The sequence below is a fragment of the Antechinus flavipes genome, chromosome 3 (genome assembly GCF_016432865.1).
Source record: "Antechinus flavipes isolate AdamAnt ecotype Samford, QLD, Australia chromosome 3, AdamAnt_v2, whole genome shotgun sequence".
Taxonomy (NCBI): Eukaryota; Metazoa; Chordata; class Mammalia; order Dasyuromorphia; family Dasyuridae; genus Antechinus; species Antechinus flavipes.
Window position 1 is genome coordinate 555,346,938 of NC_067400.1, and position 26,355 is coordinate 555,373,292.

Here is a 26,355-nt window from a genome sequence, read left to right on the forward strand (position 1 = left end):
GAAGAATCACAAGTTTATTGAAATGGCATACATTTCAAAGACATTTTTCAATTATGAAGGTTACTTTTATGACTCTAATAATGAGTATACTTTCTCAGATCAGGGCATTTTGTTTTGTTTTGTTTTTTTCAATTTGAAATTAAATAGGGACTCACCCATTCATAAGGGAAACATTTAGTAAGATTAAAAATGCTCCCTCTTTGTCCATCATTGAAAATCAACTCTTGGCTAAAATCACAATTCTGCATTTATAGGGATAATTTATAGATAGGGATGATTCAGTGCATGATGTATATTTATTACCAGGTAAGAGGGATCAGTTTGATAGAAAAGTCTAATGATCATAAAATTACCATACTCACTAACTTTGCCTCAGTAGTTCCATGTGTTAACTTCCTGAGCTAACTCTTTATACAACTCTTTCTTTGTTTATTTCTTTGCAAGGAGGGGGGGATTCTCCTGGTCTTTCAGCCCGTGGTAGGATGTCACAATATAACATAACTATTTTCCACCCAGCCACCTTTATCCTCCTGGGCATTCCAGGGCTAGAGCACATCCATGCCTGGCTTTCCCTGCCTTTCTGCTCTGTCTACATTGTGGCTCTTCTGGGCAATGTCACCATCTTATTGGTGATTTGGGTTGAAAGAACACTCCGTGAACCCATGTTCTATTTCCTGGCCATCTTGTCTGGTATCGATCTGGCCTTGTCCACATCTTCTGTGCCTCGGATGCTGGGAATTTTCTGGTTTGAAGCCCATGAGATCAGCTTTGGAGCCTGTTTGGCCCAGATGTTTCTCATTCACACCTTTACTGGCATGGAATCTGCTGTCCTATTGGCCATGGCCTTTGATCGTTATGTGGCCATATGTGCCCCACTTCACTACACAACCATTCTGACAACCAATGTACTGGCAGGTATTGGAGTGGCCATTGTTTTACGCCCTGTTGTACTCATGCTGCCCATCATTTATTTGACCTACCGTCTTCCCTTCTGCCAGACTCATATCATTGCTCATGCTTACTGTGAACACATGGGCATTGCCAAACTTGCTTGTGCCAACATTCGTATCAATGCCATTTATGGACTCTTTGTTGCCTCTTTCCTGGTCTTGGATTTGATCCTGATTGGAATTTCTTATTGCTATATTCTACGTGCAGTCTTTCGCCTCCCTTCTCGTGATGCTCGACTGAAAGCACTTAGTACTTGCAGTTCGCATGTAGGAGTTATGTGTGTCTTTTATACACCCTCCCTTTTCTCCTTTCTCACTCACAGATTTGGCCGCCACATCCCTCGATATGTCCATATTCTTGTTGCCAACCTTTATGTGGTCATCCCACCATCACTTAACCCTGTAATCTATGGTGTAAGAACTAAGCAAATCAGAGAACGAGTGCTCCGGACATTCACTAGCAAATAGATTTTTATTACTTTCCTAAAATATAGGGAATTGCATACTGCCAAATGAGTGTTCCATGTAGCCCAGTTCCTTGAAAGAATTGGTATTTATTACCAATTTAAAGTACCAGGGAACACCTGACTAGGAGCAAAAACATGAGACTATATATATTGGATTTACCTTTCTTGGGGAAATTTTTATTAACAAGATATTTTTATCCATATCTTGATTTTTCTTTTTTTGCAGGGAAAAAATGGTAGAATTCAGAACCAGAGTCTGAGTCAGGGTCAGAAAATGTTTGATAAATCATATCTGCTCTGTTTATATCATGTCTTATACTTTGACAGAATAAGGTGCTTTGATTGAAGATGAAGCAGGGAAGTAGAAAGTGGTTCATGGAGATCCTATCAGACTGAGTTGGTCCTAGAAGACAGAAAGGATGGAAGTAACATAGAGGCAGATTTGCTTTTATGGAAATAACTTCCTAAGAATTAAAGCTACTAAAAAAAGCAATAGATTTTTTCATCAGATAAACAAAATTTCCTTCCTTAGAAGAAATCAGAATTTTTGAGAACTCTGTGGATGGATTTCTGCTCATTGAAAGATTAAGCCCCATAATCATTGACATTCCAGGAATTTTGGATTTGATGTTTTACAAAAGGTATTTCCAATCATCCTGAGTATTTATTAATAGTAATGCCCTACCTCTGTCTAGGTTTAAAATGTGATATATGTAAAATTTATCGCAGATGTCCCCTCCATGCTCATCCTGAGGAATTTTTTCCCATATCCTCTAAAATATTCATCACAGGTGGTTCACAAAATGTGATGTGTCTTCTTTTTTCTTCTCTTGACTTTGTAAGGTAACTTGAAATGCATGATGTGTCTCTTTCAGGTGTCCTTATTCTCACCAGTGATCACAGTATCTCCTTTCTTATTCACCCATTTCTTGAACAACATCATTGTACCACCTGGATTAAATTTTCGTACAAGCAAGAAATAAGTTACCGATAGATAAAATGACTTGACCCAACAAAATTCTGTACTTAAAACAGTATACTCCAGAAATAAGTATTTATGTAGATTTATTTATATTAAGTGAAACAAAATGAAATGCTGAAATCATGAAGTCATAGTATTGGAAATACTTTTCTCCTGAGGAGATAAAGAACCTTCACTATATAAATGAAATGAGGATATCTGAGAACTCTTTTGGCTAGAATAAGGAATAAAATAAAAATATCTACTTTAATTAGAATTATATAATATAAATCACTTTCAATAGAACTTAAAGAATACAAAATTCTTTCCTCCAAACATCCTGTGAGGTGCGTAGAGCTAACTAAATTTTACAATAAGGCAAAACAATTCCACAGTTATGAAGTGTTTAAGGTGAATTTTAAACTCACTAGGTAGGCTAATTCATGACTATTAATGATGATGATGATGATGATGATGATGACAGAAACATACTTTTGCAGAAAGTTATCTGGATAACCTGCCCCTCATGCCTCACCCCACATAACCTCTCTCCCTCCCCCCAAAAAAGAAGAAGTGTGATATTCCCATCTCAATTGTCCTTTGTTAAAATTAAGGGAGATCTGGGATATTAAACATATGAGAAAATATGGTGTAGTGGATATGAATTAGATTGTAGTCAAGATAACTCATGTTCAAGTTCCACTTTTTACTGACTCTCACTCTAACTAAATCTTGAAACTTCTATGTGCCTTGGACAATCACTTTAGTTTTACCTGCTAAGTAAAGGATCAATTGGAGATATTTTTCAAGGATACCTTCAATCTCTATGTAATAAAGAAATTATGGGATTGGAAGGTAATTTAGAGGGAATCTAAACTACCCCAATCCCTCATTTAAATGATAGAAAAATTTAGGCAAATTTAAAACAAACAGACAAACAAAGCTTGCTTTAGCTCAAACAAGGTCAAGCCTGGATTTACATTAGATTTTTATATTTTAAATTTAGGATTCTGAAACCCCAATATAGTTTTAAATATATGGGATAAAATTAATTTCTAGTTAGATAATCCCTTGTTTTATAGAACAACTTTGATTCATGAGAAGTGGGAATAAAGAAAATTTCTGCAAGTCCATCTTATTTTATAGACATATTTTACAACTTTGTTATATTAGATATGTGCCCCTTTCCATAAATTTTCATTAGGAAAAAAGAACTTTAAAAGGCTGAGTTATATTGCCATAGAGGGAAGATTATCCCACAATACTAGGTGGACAATTTGAGGAAATATGCATTCAAATTTCAACTGAGATCATCTTATATATGGTTATCCCTTCTATCTGCACCCTACATGATGGAAATATATTACCACCTACCCATCCTTTGTAATTCCTATGGATGTCTTGCAAATAGGTCACATTTTGAGTATTTTATCTAAATTTTAAAAATGTATGAAATCATCAAAATGAGAAAACTGGAGATCAAGAAAACAAAATAAAACAAAGGGAAGAGTGAATCACTGTTGGAGAGAATTGGTGATCATGTGTGTATTTATATGAAAGTGTGTGCCTATGTATGCACACATTGTGTATATATGAGTATTTGTATGTATCCATGATTCAGTGTAGTTATGGAGCCTGTGAAAAGAAACCTGCCTATTCTTAACATTGAATAGCAACATGATTCAGTAGGGAAAAGATTGAACTTAAGTTCGAATTCTGTTTCTGCCTCTTAACCATCTTCATAATCTTGGACAAGTAATTTCACCTCTGTAGGACTTGATTTTTTCATCTATACAATGAGCCAATTGGATTCCATGACCTTTGAAGTCTTTTTTGGCTTTAAAGGTAGGGAATTATGGACCTGTAACAATGATGCTCTCTTTGCTTTCTGTGATTCCTAAGTAATACTGCTGTCCTGGACTTGACAAAAAAGACAGGGAAGTTTTTTCTCCAGAAATCCCTTATGAAAATATTTGCAAGTTATTTGGGAGGGAATGTATTTATGTGAAGGTAGAAAGTTGAGTTCTCTTTTGTCAACATTTAGACCTTATGTGATTTGTTAAACATTCAAATTGAAACCCTGGAATTGAGATGACATCCCTGTGAGACATCATGAACAACAACAGAATGAGGCAAAAGAATGATGGTGAACAGGCCAATGAGAGACCTGAGAGTAAAATATTTGGTATCCTCAAATTCCAACTTTAACTGCTACAGTATTTGTAAATGTGTTTGTAAGTACATGAGTAAAAAGTAATATGTGTGTTCAAATGCAAATGTACATATATAAAAATCACTGAATAGTAAAAATGAGACTAGGAATAGATTCTAGATCAAGAATTCTTAGTTTAGTAGATTCTACAGATTCCTGAGGTCTCCCTGGATAGAATGTAGGAGATCAATAACTTTAGAGATAGGAAAAAAATTCCCTCTAATTTTACTAATTAAACTGAACATTTTAGTCATTGATGACTATAAAATATATGAAAAAAAAATTATTTAGAGAAGGGGTTCAAGGATCTTCCCTGAAATACCTCATTTCCCTGAATTATAATATCTCAATTTCCCTGCCTCAGTTTCCCTGAATTGTTCTTTTTTTTCTTTTTTCTTTTCTTTTATTTTTTAAATAACTTTTTATTGACAGAACCCATGCCAAGGTAATTTTTTATAGCATTATCCGTTGCACTCACTTCTGTTCTGATTTTTCCCCTCCCTCCCTCCACCCTCTCCCCTAGATGGCAAGCAGTCCTTTACATGTTAAATAGGTTACAGTATATCCTAGATACAATATATGTGTGCAGAACCAAACAGTTTTCTTGTTGCATAGGAGAATTGGATTCAGATCCATGAATTGTTCTGCCTCAGTTTCCTTGGTGGCAATCCCTCTTCTTTGCCCCACTGGGACATAAGGGCTTCTAGTCATTTCACATTTCAAAGAATCATAAAACTCCAGATGGCTTATTTTAAATATTTGGGTATTTCCTGGTTTCAGACGTCCTGTTTCCTGCTCAATCATCTTCTTGATCCCCAACCTGTCAGAATTAAAAAGTTTTGGTCCTTCTGGAATTCCCACTTGTCCAGTTCCAGTTCTCTGTGTCCCCCCTTGCCTTTGTTTCCCTGATAGCTGGAGCCCTATAAAAGTCTCTGGAATTACTTGCTGGTTGCTGGATGCTTTGAGACAAGAGTCCTAGCCAAGCCGGCTGTCTATGGCTAGTCCAGATTCTCCACTATTAAAATATTAAAAACCCTAGTTGTTGTTTCCAATTTACTCTGTCTCGCCTCAGTTTCTGCAGCATTACATTCCAAAATACTAAAGGATTCTCTGAAACAACAACACAAAGTCTAAGAAATCCTGATCTAATCCATACCACCCCCCAGCACCACCCCTTTCCCTCTCCCTTCAAACCCCATATTTACAAAGTGATATCATGGTCTAGCTGAGAGATAAGTATTATCTCTTGACTCTCCGGCCAAGAAGAGAACTGAGTATACAGTGGGTGTATCTATGTGAATATGTATGACAATATGTTGGGTATGAATATGTGTATGTAATCAATGCAAGTAAAGAGATGTTTATTGAGTGCATACTAAAAATAAGGTGATCTACTGGTAGTTGGTTGTACAAGAGTAAAAATAAAATAGTCTCTTTCCTTAAGGGACTTACTTTGTACTGGAGAGAAAATGAAATGTATGTGAATAAATAAATATTTGTAAAAATCAATAAAAATATAATGAGGAAGAGATCAAATCATTGGGAACATCAGAAAAAAATCCTCACTTTTCAGTGACAATTAAGCTGAATCTAGGAATTTGGAACTTCTAAGGGATGGAGATGATTAATAGGGAGAACATGACATGCATTGGAGCAGAGCCTTTCAAAAGCACAAAGGAGGGAATTGGAATTTTTTGTCCATTTCTTTAGCTGAGAATGTAAACTGTCTATATTGGAATTTATTTTATAGTACATATTTATTATACATATTTTAAAAGGAATTTTGTTTTTTCTTGTTTTCTCAACAGGAAGTATGTAAGAAGGAGTAGAAGGCAGATTTCTGTAAGAAATAAAATACAATTTACTTTAAAAATTAATGACAAAATAAAGTGGTCTGGTATAAGATTATTAAAGACTTTAATTTATAAATAAAGGATTCTATATTTTATTCCAGAAAAAATGGAAGTAATGAAAAATTATTATAGTTTACACTAGGCATAGTAACAGTAATACTTATGACTAGTGGTTTATTATTGATAACAATAATATCAGCTCCAAAAATAAATTAGCAAAGAGTCACAGAGGTTATGTAATCACTGATAATGCTGAAAATACTGGTTATCCCAAACACACTTAGCTCTGAAAAATATAAAAGAGGTTTATCACAGTTTGTCACAACCATTGTAAATTCTAAGAAATTAAATAAAAAATAAAAGAAAGTAAAAAAGATAATAGGGCTTGTTGGAAATCCTTACAAAGTGTTGTCATTAGAATTGATAGAGACAATAATTATCTAATTTAGCATGGTTCAGTATGATTGATCTGATCCTACAAGGAGATGTTATGGGCCAGAACTTGAAACAAGATACTAATTGGAAATAGGGAGACAATGTTTAAATCTAGTTTAGAATTGATTTAATCCTACAACAAATAATGGTTTCCCAGTGATATAATGATTGGTGTGTATTCAGTGTACAAAATAGAAGCAAGAAGCTCTCAGGGCCAGACACAGAAGTCCACTCTTGGAGGTGGAGACAGATTCATTCCATATTCCATCTTTGTGCTGGCTGGAGACATTCGGAGGGAGCTAGGGGCTGAAGCTCAAGACTTTGAAGGACGTAATAAAGGATTGGATTTTAACTCCTGGCTTGTGTTTGAAATGATTATTACTTTGAACTGGAAACTAAGGCTGCCTCCAGAAAACCTCCCCAAGAAACCTGCTCCCAGAGAACCATTATATTTTAAAAAAGAGAACACCACAGGGCTTATAAAAAGTAAAAAAAAAAAAAAAAAAAAAAAAAAAAAACCTTTCTTTATTCCATTGGAAGAGGGAAAGTAGATACATGTGCCTAGAAACTTGAGGAGACCTGCTTTTGACATATTATATATTTAGATACACACACACACACACACACACACACACACACACTCACACACATAGAGTTCTGGGATTTTACTACCCAGAGTTCATCCAAAGAGTGTGCACAAAGGATAGTTTCTATGCCAAACTCTAGGAATAGTTTGCTTTCTGGGCCATAGCTCTGGAAAAGATTATCTCCTAAAAATAAAAAGACAGGGGTGGTTTTTGGCATGGAGATCCTGAGAATAACAATAATTCACATTAAGGTAAGAGAGATGAAACCATGATCTCTATGTCCAAGTGTTATACAAAAGATTTTACAAAAATTATCTCATTTTATTTTCATGAATTAGGATAAGTACTATTAATAGTTATCCATATTTTATAGCTGATGAAAATGAAGCAAAGATTAAATCACTTCACTAAAGGCACTCATCTAGTACCTTAAGACTATATTTGGACTTAAATCTGACTCTAGGCTTTATCCACTTGTTTTAATCCATTACATCTCCTAGGTGTCACTTTGAGGTTTAGAAAGCACTTTAAAAATATTTGATTATATTTACAACAATGCTATAAGGGATGTTCAGTATTAACTCATTTTATAGAAGATTTGAGATTGAGAGGTTAAGTGATTTGCCTGGGCCCACATAGGTAGTGAATGTCTAAGGCAGGATTTGAATTTACATATTTCCTTCTTTAAGTGCAAAGCTCTGTTTGCTAAGTACCCTGTAGGATATTGTCATATATGTGTGTTTACAAGTTGATCCTTTTTGTTTCTTTCTAAGAATATATATATTTTGTTGTTGTTGTTGAGGCAATTGGGGTTAAATGACTTGCCCAGGGTCATACAGCTGGGAAGTGTTAAGCGTTTGAAGTTAGATTTAAACTTGGGTCCTCTTGACTTCAGGACTGATGCTCTAACCACTCTGCCACCCAGCTGCCTCTCTAAGAATAATTTCTTCTTCTTTTTTAAATTATAGCTTTTTATTTATAAGATATATGCATGGATAATTTTTCAGCGTTGACAATTGCAAAACCTTTTGTTCCAACTTTTCCCTTCTTTCCTCCCACCCCTTCCCCCAGATGGTGTGTTGACCAATACATGTGAAATATATTAAAGTATAAATTAAATATAATATATGTATACTTGTCTAAACAGTTATTTTGCTGTATAAAAGGAATCAGACTTTGAAATATTGTACAATTAACCTATGAAGGAGATCAAAGATGCCGGCGGACAAAAATAGAGGGATTGAGAATTCTATGTAATGGTTTATAGTCATCTCCCAGAGTTCTTTTGCTGGGTGTAGCTAGTTCAGTTCATTACTGCTGCTCTATTGGAACTGATTTGGTTCATCTCATTGTTGAAGAGGGCCACACCTATCAGAATTGATCATCATATTGTATTGTTGAAGAATATAATGATCTCCTGGTCCTGCTCATTTCACTCAGCATCAGTTCATGTTAAGTCTCTCCAGGCTTTTCTGAAATCATCCTGCCGGTCATTTCTTACAGAACAATAATATTACATAATATTCATATTATGAATTTATTCACAATTTATTCAGCCATTCTCCTCTAAGAAAATTTCAAATGCACATAATAACATTTCTTTTTCTTAGATCTCTGCTCCCAGGCCATAGTTGTGAGTAATCCCAGGAGGGCATGAAAGCCTTGGAGACAAAGAAGTACTTTTTCATAGTTAGGTCTCTGGAGAAGCTGAGGCCTTGCTGTAAAATACTCCTTTCCTTTCCTGAGGAGGCCTGGGTGTATATAACCATTTTAGGCTATGAGGATTCCCAGGGCTCAGTATGGACTCCTAATTCTCTGGTAAGTAGACTATATTTTCGATAAGTTTCCTTTTAGTTCTAAACCATGATTCAATTTCCTTCTTGCACCGTGATTGAAACTCCCCCCCCCCAAAAAAATGCAATAATACTCTGAGAAGTATAGATTGTCTATTGTTCTAAGTAGGATTAGATGGTCTACTCTCTTATCCCGGGATAAAACTGATCTGTAACCTCCTGGGAAACAAAACTTTTCAAGTGGAAATTTCTGATGATCTAACATATTAACTAAGTTCTTACAAAGGGCAGAGCTCATGGTTAACAGCAATCATTTTTTTCATAGAAGACAGGAGAAAAAGAGCCAAAATTGATGTTAAAGGGATTATTATTAGGAACAATATTCACTGGAGACAAAGCATCCCAAATCTACCAGGCTGCTGTGAGAGGCTGTCACAGGCTTCAAAAAAGCAGATTTCTAACCAAACTAGAATTCCAAGTAGCTAATATCCTCCAGTCTTCACCTCCAGGTTTTAGGTTCTAGATTCCAGGAAGATGAAACATCAGATTGATTGAGTTTTTTCTTCTTAGTGACATATTGGTAAGGCATACTACTTCTTTCAGGTTTTTTTCATTTTATTCTGAATTAATAATAGGCTCTGAATTCTTTCTTTGTGTCTCCCTCTGAGTCTCTGTGTGTCCCCTTGTCTATCTCTCTGTCTCCTTCCTCTGAGTTCAACAGATTATTTTTTTAATGCCATACAAAGGAGGTTAGTTTAGCATTTGTATAGCACTTGCAAAGTACATTGCAAATTTCATCTCATTGGATTCTTATGACAATCCTTGGAAGTGGATGTTATTATTATCCCACATTTTATAAAGAAAGAAAGTGAGACAAAGATTGAATGATATATAGAGGGTCTCACTTCTAAATACAATATCTGAAGTGAGATTTGCACTGAAGTTTTCTATGAATTCTGAGACCAAGACCCTTACCCATCTAAGGTGAATGTAGTTGTTTTTTTTTTTTTAATAAAAACTTTCTGACTGACAGAATAATATTAATTTACATATTGCTTTAAGATTTGCCTAAAACTTTACATATATTACTTCATTTGATCCTCACAACAATCATGAGGTTAGAGCCATAGATGGGTTAGATGGCATTTTATAGGTGAGTAAACTGAGGTGGATAGATTTTAAATTCTTTCTTGGTCAGGTTCATCTCACTAATAAGTGTTTGAGGTAAAATAAAACTCAGGTCTTCCTTGATTTACTTATTTGCCTATGTGTCTGTGTTTGTGAATCTGTGTCCATATTTAGGAGGTCATTTGTATCTTAGGGTATCTGTAAGAATCTGAACAGATAGTTTTTACTACTGTATATTTGAGTTAGTAGCTGAACAACTGTTTTCATCTTTGAACATTGATGTTTGATAGTGTCTGTGTGGGAGTGTCAGAATCTGTGTCTACATAACAGTTTGTGTTTGTGAGTTTCTGAATTAAGATCTATGTACATCTCTGTGAGTTATACCTAGGTATCTGTAGGTTGATGAGAGCTGAATATACATTCATGCCTATATTGGGATATGAGTAGGGGTCAATGTATGTCTAGTGAAAATTTGAGCATGTCTTTATGTTCACTGGTATTTGAATGTATGTGTACATGAGTAAATACTGTTTTTTTTTTTTTAATTTCTTCTATCTGAAAGATATGTGCTAAGGGCAAGGTACCATCTACTTTTTAAAAAAATTAATTATAACTTTTTATTGACAGAATCCATGCCTGGGTAATTTTTTACATTATCCCTTACACTCACTTCTGTTCTGACTTTTCCCTTCTCTCCCTCCATCCCCTCCCCTGGATGGCAGGCAGTCTTATACATATCATCTACTTCTTTAGCTAATTCCAGTCCCATACCTAAATCCCTGTGCAGGTTTTCTAGTTTAGAATGAATATAGAGTTAGGGTGACATTGAGAAGATTTTGGGGAAGCAATCTCTTCTTATCTGTTTTTAAGCAATGTCGTCCAGTGAAAAGAATGATGATCTTAGTCAAATGATCTGGATTTGAATTTTAGCACTAACGAAATCTCTGTGATTTGGAATAAATTGGTCCCCATGTTCTTAGTATTTTTGAAAAATGAAGGGGATTGAACTTGATGACAGTTAACCAACCTCCTAAATCTAAACTTAGCCTCCTTCTTCACTGGGAAACTTGTCTGAAAATTCTAGACTCACAATGCCAACTTGTAGATTAAGAGGAAATTCCGTGGCCCCAGTTGAGGATATAAACTTTAGGTTGTACCTGAAGAAGGGAAAAATTACAGATTGTTGCTATCTCAGAACCTAGCCCAGTCCTTGAGGATTAGGAACACACTTCTTAGAACAGTCGATCTGGATTCATATCCAAAATCTGTTCCTAACTAGGTCAATGAATTTACTTAAATCACTCTTTCTTTTCCTTGATGTTAAAATGATTTCTCAAATCATCTCTGTATTTAATTCCTCATATTTTAGTATCTATCCCTCTGTTTGATAACCACATCCTTTGAAACTCTGTTTAAAAATGAAACAAAATGTATGTCTCTCTTAGACCAAGGAAAGCTTAGTGCTTACTTTCCAGAAATCAGAAGACACTCAATTTAGTTGTATTTAATTCAGAAGTACCCTGAGGTGTCCTTTATACTACTTCACTCTGGCTTTGGATCTTTTTTATATTTATCTTTTCTATATCCTAGGTCTTCAATCTGAACAACAAGAAGAAGATAATGATAACCATCATCACAATAGCTAATATTTTTATTTTTATTTTTTCCCTGAGGCCATTGGGGTTAAATGACTTGCCTAGGATCACACAGCTGGGAAGTATTAAGTGTCTGAAGCCATATTTGAACTCAGGTCCTGCTGACTTCAGGGGTGATGTTCTATCCACTGTGCTACCTAGCTGCCTCAATATTTTTATAATTATTTAAAGATAATGAAACATTTTCCACACAACTATCCTTCAGAGTTAGGGGATTATATGCAATATGACTCTCCATTTTACAGATGAAGAAACTAAGATTAAAAAATGGCTAAATAAATTTTCCACAGTCACCCACCTAAGATCTAGAGAGAATTGGCACTTGATATTGGTCTTAGGAGTTAAAAACTAAGGTTTATTCATGTTACCACAATACTTTCCTAAGATATTGAAATTCTACTACCAATCCTCTAAGTCTCACTACAAATTAAGGATCTATTTACTCTCTATTTGTAGATCTATTTGTATCTCTATCTGATAAATGATGACCCTTAAACTGAAAGAATTTAAATTACTTTTACGGAAAAGAAGGAAACAAGTATTATTAAGTACCTACTGTGTTCTAGACATTATGCTAAATGATTTACAACTATTACTTAATTTGATCCTCACAACAATCTCAAGACTTAGGTGTAGCAATTTCCATCTTACAGAAGAGGAAATTGAGGTAAAAAGCAATTAATAGTCTTGCCCACATTAAACACTAATAGGTTGATCACATAAAGTCTGACTACAATAATATGGACTTATTGGGAATCATAAAAGGTATTAATTATATAACATTTAATTTGAATTCAGCTTTTCCTTCTTGTAGAACCAGCACTCTATCCACTCTGACACTTAGCTGTTCCTATGACATAGAATACTTTAAACATAGGTGTCATTTGACCCCACAAATACAGGACTACTGACTTTGCAGATGTTGACCAAGATGCTTTGTGATACAGTTTCTCATATTAGGCAGAGACCAAACTATGTTGCTCAATGACATATTTCTAAGGTAGCTGCCTAGTAAGATTTCCTTATGATTAGAATTAGAGGGAATAATTGTCAGTCACAATTATTTTTCAGGATGAAGTCATTAGGACTCATTTATTTATAAGATGAAGCATTCAGTCAGGTTAAAGATGCTCCATATTTGTCCATTGTTGAGAATGAATTTATGACTAAATCATAATTCTGCATCTATAACCAGAAAAAGGCATGACTCAGTGAATGAGTCTGTTATCAGGGTAAGTGAATCAGATTGAGAGCAAGATCATTAGCCACTAACTTGGCCTCAGTAGCTCCATGTGTTACTCCTGAGCTAACCATTTATACAACCATCTCTTTATGTGTTTCCTTCCAAGGAGAGGAAGAGTCTCCTGGTCTTTCAAGCCTATGATAGGATGTCACAACATAATGCAAGTATCTTCCACCCAGCCACCTTTATCCTCCTGGGCATTCCAGGGCTGGAGCACATCCATGTCTGGCTCTCCCTGCCTTTCTGCTCTGTCTACATCGTGGCTCTTCTGGGTAATGTCACCATCTTATTGGTGATTTGGGCTGAAAGGTTGATCCATGACCCCATGTTCTATTTCCTGGCCATGTTGTCTAGTATCGACCTGGTCTTGTCCACATCTTCTGTGCCTCGGATGCTGGGAATTTTCTGGTTTGAAGCCCATGAGATCAGCTTTGGAGCCTGTTTGGCCCAGATGTTTCTCATTCACACCTTCACTGGTATGGAATCTGGTGTCTTATTAGGCATGGCCTTTGATCGTTATGTGGCCATATGTGCCCCACTTCACTACACAACCATTCTGACAGCCAATGTACTGACAGATTTGGGGATTTTCATTATTCTATTCCCTGTTGTACTCATGTTGCCCATCATTTATCTGACCTACCGCCTGCCCTTCTGCCAGACTCATATCATTGCTCATGCTTACTGTGAACACATGGGCATTGCCAAACTTGCTTGTGCCAACATTCATATCAATGCCATCTATGGACTCTTTGTTGCCTCTTTCCTGGTCTTGGGTTTGATACTGATTGGAATTTCCTATTTTTATATCCTACGTGCAGTCTTTCATCTCCCTTCTCATGATGCTCGATTAAAGGCACTTAGTACTTGCAGTTCACATGTAGGAGTTATATGTGTTTTTTATGTACCTTGTCTCTTTTCCTTCCTCACTCATCGATTTGGCCACCACATCCCTCAATACATCCATATTCTTGTTGCCAACCTCTATGTGGTCATCCCACCAGCACTTAACCCAGTCATATATGGTGTGAGGACCAAGCAAATCAGAGAGCGTGTACTCCGGATCTTCACTGGCAAATAAACTTTATAATTTCCCTTATGCATACAGAATTGGATATTGCCAAATGAGTGTCCAGTATAATTCAGTTCCTTGAAAGAATTGGTGTTTCTTACCAGCTTAAGGTACCAGTGAACATCTTACCAATAGAAAAAGGACCTACATATAACTAAAAACCTTAGATCACAGAGGCTTTTTTTGTTGTGGCCTTTTTGGAGAAATTCTTTGAACATGAATTACTCAAATGTTAATTTTATTTTTTCATGGGTAAAATGATTGAATTTATCTAGACAGAGAATGTTTGACAAATCATAATTACACTGTTCCCAGAGTACCATGACATGTACTTTGATAGGTACAAAATATGTTACTATGATTGGCAGGAATTGGGAGTGAGAGAGTGATTGGTCAACAGAAATCATATTAGTCTGAATTGTTCCAGGTGACAAAAAATGTATAGTTGTAACATAGAGACAAATTCCAACTTGCACTTCCTAAGAATTAGGACTATCAAAAAATGCAATGAATTATTTCATTAGATAAATGAGTTTTCCATTCCAGAGGACTTCAGTTAGAGTTTGGAACTTTTGGAAACTCTGTGAAGAGAATTCCTGCTTAGATATATATCAAACCATATTATTATTATTATTTTAATAATTATAATTTTTTTATTGACAGAGCCCATGCCTGGATAATTTGTTATAACATTATCCCTTGCACTCACTTCTGTTCTGACTTTTCCCCTCCCTCCCTCCACCTCTTCCCCCAGATGGCAAGCAGTCTATACATATTAAATATGTCACAGTATATCCTAGATACAATATATGTGTGCAGAACAGAACAGTTTTCTTGTTGCACAGGAAGAATTGGATTCAGAAGCAAATCATATTATTTCTGAGATTGTAGTCACTTTGAATTTGATGTTCTCTGAAGTGTTTGCAGTCATCCTAGTTATTGATTGAGAGTTTATTTTCTTAGAAGATATAAAATGTGATATTTGTGGAGATCGTCATAGGTATCCCCTGGAACTTTCTTTTTATAATTTTAATTATATTTTGTAATTTTTAAAGCTTTTTATTTTCAAAATATATGCATAGTTTTCAATATTCACTCTTGCAAACCCTTGTGTTTTGATTTTTTTTTCTCCCTCCCTTCCACTCCCCTCCTCCTCTAGATGTCAAGTAATCCAATTGATGTTGAACATGTGCAATTCTTTTATTAAAAAATATATGTAGTGAGTTCTCCCTTTTCATTTTTAAGACTAACAATTAGTTTAGGTAAGCTATATTTTTGGAGGTATTCTTCTATTTCATTTAAGTTGTCGAATTTATTGGCGTAAAGTTGGGCAAAGTAACTCCTAATTATTGCTCTAATTTCCTCTTCGTTAATGGTGAGTTCTCCCTTTTCATTTTTAAGACTAACAATTTGATTTTCCTCTTTCCTTTTTTTAATCAGATTTACTAAGAGTTTGTCTATTTTGTTGGTTTTTTCATAGAACCAACTCTTAGTTTTATTAACCAATTCAATAGTTTTTTTACTTTCAATTTTATTGATCTCACCTTTTACTTTTAGAATTTCAAGTTTAGTGTTTGACTGGGGGTTTTTAATTTGTTCCTTTTCTAGCATTTTTAATTGCAAACCCAATTCATTGACCTTCTCTTTCTCAGTTAAAGGTTCTGATAAAGGCCTCATTTCCAAAATATATAGAGAACTGACTCAAATTTATAAGAAATCAAGCCATTCTCCAATTGATAAATGGTCAAAGGATATGAACAGACAATTTTCAGAGGATGAGATTGAAACTATTACCACTCATATGAAAGAGTGTTCCAAATCATTATTGATCAGAGAAATGCAAATTAAGACAACTCTGAGATACCACTACACACCTGTCAGATTGGCTAAGATGACAGGAAAAAATAATGATGAATGTTGGAGGGGATGCGGGAAAACTGGGACACTAAGGCATTGTTGGTGGAGTTGTGAACGAATCCAACCATTCTGGAGAGCAATCTGGAATTATGCCCAAAAAATTATCAAATTGTGCATACCCTTTGATCCAGCAGTGTTTCTATTGGGCTTATATCCCAAAGAAATACTAAAGAAGGGAAAGGGACCTGTATGTGCCAAAATGTTTGTAGTAGCCCTGTTTGTAGTGGCTAGAAACTGGAAAATGAATGGATGCCCATCAATTGGAGAATGGCTGGGTAAATTGTGGTATATGAATGTTATGGAATATTATTGTTCTGTAAGAAATGACCAGCAGGATGAATACAGAGAGGACTGGCGAGACTTACATGAACTGATGCTAAGTGAAATGAGCAGAACCAGGAGATCATTATACACTTCGACAACGATATTGTATGAGGACATATTTTGATGGAAGTGGATTTCTTTGACAAAGAGACCTGAGTTTCAATTGATAAATGACGGACAAAAGCAGCTACACCCAAAGAAAGAACACTGGGAAACGAATGTAAACTATCTGCATTTTTGTTTTTCTTCCCGGATTATTTATACCTTCTGAATCCAATTCTCCCTACGCAACAAGAGAACTGTTCGGTTCTGCAAACATATATTGTATCTAGGATATACTGCAACATATCCAACATATAAAGGACTGCTTGCCATCTAGGGGAGGGGGTGGAGGGAGGGAGGGGGAAAAAAATCGGAACAGAAACGAGTGTCAATATAATGTAATTATTAAATAAAAAATTTAAAAAAAAAAAGAAAAAAAATATATGTATATACACACATGAATACACACACATATACATATATACATATATATGTATATGTGTATATATATATATGTTGCTGAGGCAATTGGGGTTAAGTGACTTGTCCAGAATCACACAGCTAGGAAGTGTTAAGTGTCTGAGACCAGATTTGAACTCAGGTCCTCCTGACTTCAGGGTTGGTGCTCTATCTACTGTACCACCTAGCTGCCCCCTTTTATTTATATTTCAATGATTATCATGCTAAATAAGGAAAATTGTATCAAAAAGAAAAAAAAAATTAAAAAGAAAACAAAATTCAAGTAAGCCACAACAAAAAAAGGTGAAAATGTTATGTTGTGATCCACACTCAGTATACACAGTTCTCTCTCTGGGTGTAGAGCATTAAAGACCAATCAGAAGACCATTAAAACTGACCTCAATCACATCATTGTTGTTTATCAGAATTGATCATGATATAATCTTGTTGTTATAATATTATCTTGATTTTAAAACTTACTTCACTTGCACAAGTTCATATAAGTCTCTCCAGTTTTTTTCTGAAATCATCCTGCTGGTCATTTCTTATAGAACAATAATATTTCAATACATTTATAAACCATAAATTATTCAGCCATTCTCCAACTGATGGACATCCACTAAATTTCCAGTTCCTTGCCACTACAAAAAGAGCTGCTAAAAATATTTTTTAACATGTAGGTCCTTTTTACTTTTTTTGTTTTGTTTTGCTGAGGCAATTGGGGTTCAGTGACTTGTCCAGGGTCACTCAGCTAGGAAATGTTGAGGGTCTGAGGACAGTTTTGAACTCAGGTCTTCCTGACTCCAGGCTTGGTGCTCTATCCATTGAGCCATCTAGTTGCCTCTCCCAGATTCTATTTTTTAGTTTCTTCACTCATATGCAGGTCACAATTTGGTTTTTACCTTTCAACTATAATGACTTTTAAAGCATCTTTTCTCTTGAAAAGAAGAGTTTTGAATATAACAGAGCTCACCCTTTGATCCTGCAGTGTCTCTACTGGGTCTGTATTCCAAAGAGATAATAAAAAAGTGAAAAGAAAGAGGCATCTAGGTGTGAAGGTAAAGTAGATAGAATACCAGCCCTGAAGTCAGGAGGAGCTGAGTTCAAATATGGCCTCAGACACTTAACACTTCCTAGCTGTGTGACCCCAGGCAAGTCACTTAATTCTAATTGCCTTTCCCCCCCAAAAAAGAATCTGGGTTCCAGAGTAGCAAACAGATAACGGTAGAATTTCAATAAGGGCAACAGCAATAATTAATATATTAATTAGTTAGATTTTCACTAAAGTTGTAGTGGGGTAAGCCTACTTGTATCACAAGTAACATCCCATAGTCACCAATTATACTGACAGAAGAACCTAGAAATACAGTTTTAAAAATATACTAACAATCATATATTCCACTCCTTATTTATATAGGTAAGGAAAATGAGGTCCAGAAAAATAACTTTCCTTAAATCACATAAATGATATGTAGGAGGCTTGGAAATCTAACCTTGTTTCTCTAATTCTAACTATAGCTCTTTTGTCACTACAGCTTCCTTCTTGAAAAAATTCACTGAGGCTTTTTTACACTGAGCGATTTTGAATGTAAGTCTTTATGTAAGGAAGGATAAAAGAGAAGACTGAAATAATGGTTTTAAAAACAATAAAGACATTTTACTTTAGAACAAAACTTCATTGTATGGAATCATTAAATTTTGTTCGAGCATATCTTTCAACATTTTGATAATTGTGTTTCAATAGTTTTTTTTTCAATCCCATGTATTATATTTTATGAATTTAAAATTATTATTTTGATAAGGGGACCCTACACTTCACAAGGATGACAGCCAAAGAGGTGAGTATACATGACTCATGATCTAGAATAAATCTATAGGTCCAGATGTAGAATCATATTTTAATTCTGTTCATCTATTGGATTTGGGTATAAGTGGGAAGAAACTATTTTACCCTCAATTGGATGTAGGAAAACTCAAATGAAGAGAGGAAACTATCTTATGGGGATAATAACTATAGTGGGATACAATTCTAAATTGTAACCTTTACTAAATTTGTCTTGAACTTTTTAGAACAATGGACTGTCATGTTCTTTGGAGGGAGAAATCAGCACTTATTTACTAATCCTGTAACAGAAAGAGTTGGGGTTAGACATCAGAAAGAATTTACAAATAATATCAAAATAAGACAAGAGGAAAGATGGAAGAGGAAACTTCACTCTCTGGTTGACAAAAATCAATATAAGAACAACCATAGAAATTGCAGCCCTAATAATCTATGACAATGACTTTTCCTTTATTCCCCCTAAATATCAATAAAAATAAATTAATAGTTATTTTAGAAGTAAACTTTATTTGATGAAAATTTGATATTTATAAAAACATAAATTTGTATAACACATAAATTAAGAAGCAATTATTTATATTGCAAAAGGATTCTCCTCATTTTATATTATTTAACTCCACTTACAATACCATTGGTGTGACAGAAATCCAATTTTCATTCAACTTTTCCAGAATATGTTCATTGTTTCGAGAGAAGTTCATGTTTTAAAGTAATTCACTTACATTTGCTTTCTTAGGAGGGAATATCTTTGACTTCTCATGAGTTTTAACTACATGCCCCAATACCTACTATCTGGAGACAACTCATTCCTCTCCAACATCTTCATAATAATAATTGACAGCAATTACCTTTCAAGTATCCCAGGAGTTCTTATAAGTATATGTTGGATAACCACTTGTCAGTGGTGTGGTTTGGTATAATTACATTTCAGTTGGAACCCTGGATTCTTTTTTATTCTAAGGTTTAGTGATTCTCTTTTGTCTCTAGGCTCTATCTCAGGCAAGTCCACCTCCTATCTCCCAAGGCAATTTCTGACTTTGTTTTTATCCCTATCTGGTTTTGTTCTTTATGTCTAATCCTCCTCCTCCAGTTTCAAATTATAGGTTATAATGGGTTGGGAAAATGGCAAGACTGGGGTTCTTTGTCTTCTTAAATTAGCAATGAAGGTCTCAGTCTCTCAAAAATGAGACATAAATTTCAACCATAAGGACATTTCTGCTGCCATTATGGAGAATCAAAACATATTTTTTTAGGGACAGTAAACCTTTTGATCATATTTTTTGCCCTCTCTTGTCCTTCTCTATTCTTTTGTTCTCCCCAAATGTTTACTTAGGGAAACATATGATTGCAATGCCCTGCCCCTCACCTCCTCCTTTTATGTTCCAGGCCATTTTCAAGATTCAGCTAAAATCACAGGCTTTTTAACTTCAACCCTCTCAATGTCTTCCCTTTGATATTACTTCTGATATGAACTGATATGAATTCTGACATGAAACTGACATTTTTTCATGTACACAGTTTTGTTTGCATGTTGTCTACTTTAGAATGTGAGCTCTTTGAAGGCAGGGGTATGTTTTTTTTTTTAATCTTTCTTTTTATTCTCTGTGCTTGGCACAGTGTTTCATACATGATGATTTGTTTACTGGATGACTTTCTCTTATAAGGTAAATAAGTACATTCATTGCAGTGGATTCCCCATAACCAAATGTGTGCAGTGAAAAGATTTAGTGATCCAGTCAATTTTCAAATAGTTATTATTTACTTGGCTTGGGTTTAACCTTTCTACATCTTCTCCATATATTAACTCTGTCATTTAATGAATACTATAAATCAGCCCTTTGATTCATATTGACCTTCCTTATGATGTCCTTTCTACCACCACCATCACCTTTCCAAGGAACATATCTTTCAGCATTTTGATTCAAAAGAATTCACTTTTTACTCCTCCTGAATTCTCTTTTTCTTCCCTCTCTGCTGTATATTTCATTTAATATCTGTGTGGTCTCCCAAAATAACACTCTTTGTGGTATTGTAGGACATGGGATACAGTATTTTTCATAAACTGTACCTCAAGCACAAAAATGACTTGCTCAAATAACTGGAGATTTCCCTGCTCTCTTGAGCTTTATAGCACTTTCTGAGTCCATTGGTCTTTTCATTTTCCAAGCTGGTTCACAACTCTATGTATTAACTTTTCAATGTGTTATTAAAAGCTGTTCAATTGGTGGAAGCTAGATGGGGCTGGAGAATTGACCTTGACTACAAAGAAGTAGGTTGAAAACTTTCCTGCACCAATGGGGCCAAGAAATAGAACAAATTTTGTTTGGACTGAGAATTCTATGTTGAGAACTCATTCATTCACTAATTCAAATTAACAAGCATCTATTTAGCATTTAATATAAGAAAGACATTTAGGTGGGCAGTACATAGAATGCCTAAGAAAACTAATCAGTGTGGTGAATGTAGTGCTAGGCCTGATGTCAGGAAGATGTGAATTTAAACGTGGTCTTAAACACTGTGTAATTCTAAGCAATTAACCTCATCCTATTTGTTCAGTTTCCTCATCTGTAAAAGGAGTTGGAGAATAAAATGGCAAAGCACTCCAGTAACTTTTCAAAAAACAACCTCCTCCCCAAAAAAGGGGATCATGAAGAGTCAGACTCAACTGAAAATGATAAAGCAACAAAGTGACATGTATATAATATATATATATATATATAACAATACACATATAAATATGTATAGATAGATACATATATGTGTATGTACACACACATACATATGCACACAGTACAACCCCCCCCCCAAAAAAAAATTTTCTTTTGGCCAAGGAACTTAGAATTTATGGGATTCAGTCATTCTGGCCTATTAATTCCCAACTCCTCCTTTCTACTACATTTTCCCTCACATCTCACCTGCCTTTTTTTTCATCTTCATCTTTTTACTTTCCTTTCACCATTCTTACCTTAATCCTCTTCCATGTCTTCTCTGTCTTCTCTCTTCACTCCTTCCTCTTTCCTTCTGTTTATCTTTTCTGATTGCCCTCATTTCAAAGTTCCATTTAAAAGCTTTTGTCCTTTTATACATTGACAGATAATTTTTCCATTAATCAAATTAACCTTTTTTCTTTTTATATAAAATAATTCATGAATATGAGATAACTGATATCATTAAGTCATTTTTTGATACTTTCACTCAATTATGTTTCTTTTTGTTGTTTATTTATGCTTACATATGATACAAGAAAATTAAAAAAAAAAACCTCCTCCTTATTCATGTAAAATACTGCTAATTTCACAATCCAATAAGTGACCAAGGCATTCTTAGTGTAGTGTGGTGTGAAAGAAGTCTTTACTTATGTCTAACTATTCATCAAATTACAGGGTGAAGTCTACCTCACACAATACAGGAAACACATCCCCTTCATAATCTGAGAATTAGGCAAACAATCAAAAAGCCTGTTATTACTGTATTCAGGGCATCTTTCTTAATCCTATGGTTGAAAAGGCAGAACCAGTTGGGGAGATCAGATATAGTTGACTTACAAATACTTATTAAGGATCAATGTGCTAGATACTATATTAAACCCTGGGGATATAAAGACAAAAGTAAAACAATTTCCAAGGAAAACATGCACACATATACATATACTTTCATATATGTAAACAAGTATATAGATGTGTTAGTACACATTTATACACATTTAACTCTGTGTGTGTATGTGTACATAAACAAAATAAATTCAAGGTACTTGTAGGAAGGAGGCCATGAGCATCTATCTTGTAAAAACCAAAAAAGGTTATCTTTAGGAAGTATTACATGAGTTGAGTCTTGCAGGACATTGGGGCATCTTATTCCTACTCCTTATATCAAAAGATTTTATGATGAAATTCCTCTGGTCATTGTTTGTGTTATTATGGCTCAAATTTGAATGTATGTAGCAGTTGTTTCTTTTTGGGCTAAAAACACTGAAAGTCTTTTCCTCTCAGAAAGATTTCTTTTACTAGATAAAAGAGGCCATTTTTTTGTTCCATTTCTTACCTGCTTTCATTTTTGACTGGTCATAGTCTTAGTCATACTGAATCCTGAGAAAGACCTTAGTTTAAAAGGGCCAAGGCCTCCCACTGTATTGAGGGCATATCCAGTTAGTCTGTATCTTATAACTGGATGCAGATGGCTCAGGAGGAGAGAATGAGATTGGTAGTTTTGCACAGATTTAGGTCACTTAAATCCAATTCAATTGTAAGTCTTGACATCAACTTCCCAATGTCAAAGTATTCTTTGAGAATGAAGCAGCAGCAGCAACAACAAAAACAACCTCTGGTAAAAACAAAAACAAAAACAACAAAGTTCAATATAAATATGAGCTAATATTAACTTTTTTTGTTTTGGAATAATTTTTATTCAAGTTCTTTTTTCAATCCTTATAGTTTCCCTCAGTATTCCTCTCCCAGAGAACCATTACACATAACATATAAAGACCAAAATAAAAAAAAAAAAGAAAATGAAAAAAATCAGCATAACTAATTATTTTATTGAAAATATGAACAATATTGTGGACTTCTCATCTCTATAAAATAGTATTAAGGGAATATTCTTTCATGCTTCTTCATTTAAGTCTTGATTGTTATTATTTTGTTATAATCATTTTTATTTTGGTTGTGTTTTCTGTTTACATTGCTGTAGTCATTGTTCATATTGTTTTCTTGGCTGTACTTTGTATCACTTCATGCAAATTTTCCCATGCTTCTCTGTACTCTTTATTCTTTACAGCCCAGTAGTATTCTGTTGCATTCATGAACGGTAATTTGCTTAATTATTCCTCAATCAATGGGCATTTACTTTATTTCTAACTCTTTGCTATCACAAAAATGTACTACCATAAATATTTTGGTATATATATATATGGATTTTCTTTGTATCATTGCCTTCTTTGGGGGGGATATAAGAACAGTAACAGATTATCTGATTTAAAGTATATAGGACATTTTAGTTGTTTTATGAGTCTAAATCTAAGTTGACTTTCAAAATGGTTGTGCAATCTCAAAGTTCCACCAGCATTATTGCAGTGTAGTTATCATCTCATAACCCTTCAACACTGATTATTCCTAATTTTTTTGTCTTTGTCAATTTTCAAAGTTAAGATGAGATCTTGGTTTATTTTGATAGGAATGAATATTGGATTTTATCAAATGCTTTTTCTGCATCTATTGATCTGATCATATGGTTTTTGTTAATTTGGTTATTAATATGGACAATTATATTGATAGTTTTCCTAACATTGAACCAGCCCTGCATTCCTGGTATAAATCCTACTTGATCATGGTGTATTATCCTGGGGATGATTTTCTGTAGTCTTTTTGCTAATATCTTATTTAAGATTTTAGCATCAATATTCATTAAGGAGATTGGTCTATAATTTTTTTTCTCTGTTTTCAGCCTACCTGGTTTAGGTATCAGTACCATGTCTGTGTCATAAAAGGAATTTGGTAGGACTCCTTCATTCCCTATTTTTTCAAACAGTTTATATAGCATTGGGGCTAATTGTTCTCTAAATGTTTGGTAGAATTCACATGTAAATCCATCTGGTCCTGGGGATTTTTTTTTTTTTTTAGAGAGTTGATTAATAGCTTGTTCTATTTCTTTTTCTGAAATGGGACTATTCAAGCAATTTACTTCCTCCTCTGTTAATCTGGGAAGCCTATATTTTTGGAGGTAGTCCTTTCACTTAGATTATCAAATTTATTGGCATAAAGTTGGGCAAAGTAATTCCTTATTATTTCTCTAATTTCCTCTTCATTGGTGGAAAGTTCTCCCTTTTCATTTTTAAGACTAATAATTTGATTTTCCTCTCTCCTTTTTCTAATCAGATTTACTAGAGGTTTATCTATTTTATTGGTTTTTTCATAAAACCAACTCAGTTTTATTTATTAGTTCAATAGTTTTTTATTTTCAATATTATTAATTTCTCCTTTTAATTTTAGAATTTCAAATTTAGTATTTGATTGGGGTTTTTAAATTTGGTCTTTTTCTAATTTTTTTTAGTTGTAAGCCCAATTCATTGATCTTTTCTTTCTCTATTTTATTCAAGTAAGCCTCTAAGGATATAAAATTTCCTCTTATTACCACTTTGGCTGCATCCCACAATTTTGATATGATGTCTCATTGTTGTCATTATCTTGAATGAAATTATTAATTGTGTCTTGGGTTTATTTTGATTTATATTTCTCTTATTAGGGATTTAGAGAATTCTTTCATGTGGTTATGAATACTTTGCAATTCTTCTTTTGAGAACATTTGTTCATATTCTTTGACCATTTACCTATTGAAGAATAGCTATCAGTCTATTAATTTCATATATATACATACATATACACACACATACACAAATTCATTTCATATACTAATTCATTTCAATAAATATTTGCTATATTGTCACACTCATATAGTCTTTCCCTTTGGTTAAAAGTGCATCTTGTGCCAATAATGCAAGAGGTAAATTATTAAGGAACAGGTCAGTTCTCAAGAGCCTCCACAGTTGTGGATCATAGCATCTGGAGTTACAGGGCAGTCTTTGCTGACACAGATGTGGCGGACTGGGAATGAGATAAATTGGAGGCAGGGGGAAGAGGAGAGAGGTCAGACAACACAACAACCTCTCAGTGAGACAGGTCAGAGAACAACAACTGCCTCTCAGTCTCCTTGTATCATCCTCTCACAAGAGGAGATCCATTCTGGGTTGGACCTCCAGCAGCCACTGTCAGGTGGCTCTTGTGTATTCCAAAATAAATGCTCTACTTTTTTTTTTCTCATTTTAAAAATTATGATCTTTAATATTAAAAATGTATGTCCATTTAGAATGTATTCTTGAGTTCAGTGTAAGGTTTTGGTCTAAATTATTTCATTGATCTAGCCTTCTGTTTTTAACTAAATGGATTTGAAGAGAATTCAATTATAAGGAGAATTCAGTTCAGTTTTCAAATCAATAAACATTTAAGCTTCTACTAGGTTTTAGTCATTGTGCTAAGCACCAGGCATATAAATAACAAAAAAGAAGATAATTGCTCTACATGAATTAGATTTATTCACAATCTCTCTCTCTCTCTCTCTCTCTCTCTCTCTTCTCTCTCTCTTTCTCTCTCTGTTTGTTTGTTTATTTTAAAGCTTTTTATTTAAAAAACATAAACAAGGGGTAATTTTTCCAACACTGACCCTTGCAAAACTCTTTGTTCCAAATTTTCCCGTCCTTCCCCTCTCCCCCCCAGTTGTCAGATATTCCAATACTTGTCAAAATATGTTGAAATACATATTAAATCCAATATATGTATACATATTTATACAGTTATATTGTTGCACAAGAAAAATCAGATCAATAAGGAAGAAAAACTGGGAAAGCAAATGCAAGCAAATAACA

General features: G+C 34.4%; 2 protein-coding genes across 2 annotated transcripts; both read left to right on the forward strand.

Moving 5' to 3' along the window:
* The first annotated feature begins 482 nt into the window (after window positions 1-482).
* Window positions 483-1,418, forward strand: LOC127555309 (olfactory receptor 52J3-like). Its single transcript, XM_051987537.1, has one exon. The coding sequence runs from the start codon at window positions 483-485 to the stop codon at window positions 1,416-1,418; it is 936 nt and encodes a 311-aa protein (XP_051843497.1).
* A 12,011-nt stretch (window positions 1,419-13,429) lies between these two features.
* On the forward strand, window positions 13,430-14,365 carry LOC127555310 (olfactory receptor 52J3-like). The gene has a single exon (XM_051987538.1). The coding sequence runs from the start codon at window positions 13,430-13,432 to the stop codon at window positions 14,363-14,365; it is 936 nt and encodes a 311-aa protein (XP_051843498.1).
* Window positions 14,366-26,355: the final 11,990 nt, after the last annotated feature.

What these genes read in the sequence shown, in the direction of transcription:
- LOC127555309 (XM_051987537.1), top strand. Translation starts at nt 483, where the DNA reads ATGTCACAATATAACATAACTATTTTCCACCCAGCCACCTTTATCCTC.
- LOC127555310 (XM_051987538.1), top strand. Translation starts at nt 13,430, where the DNA reads ATGTCACAACATAATGCAAGTATCTTCCACCCAGCCACCTTTATCCTC.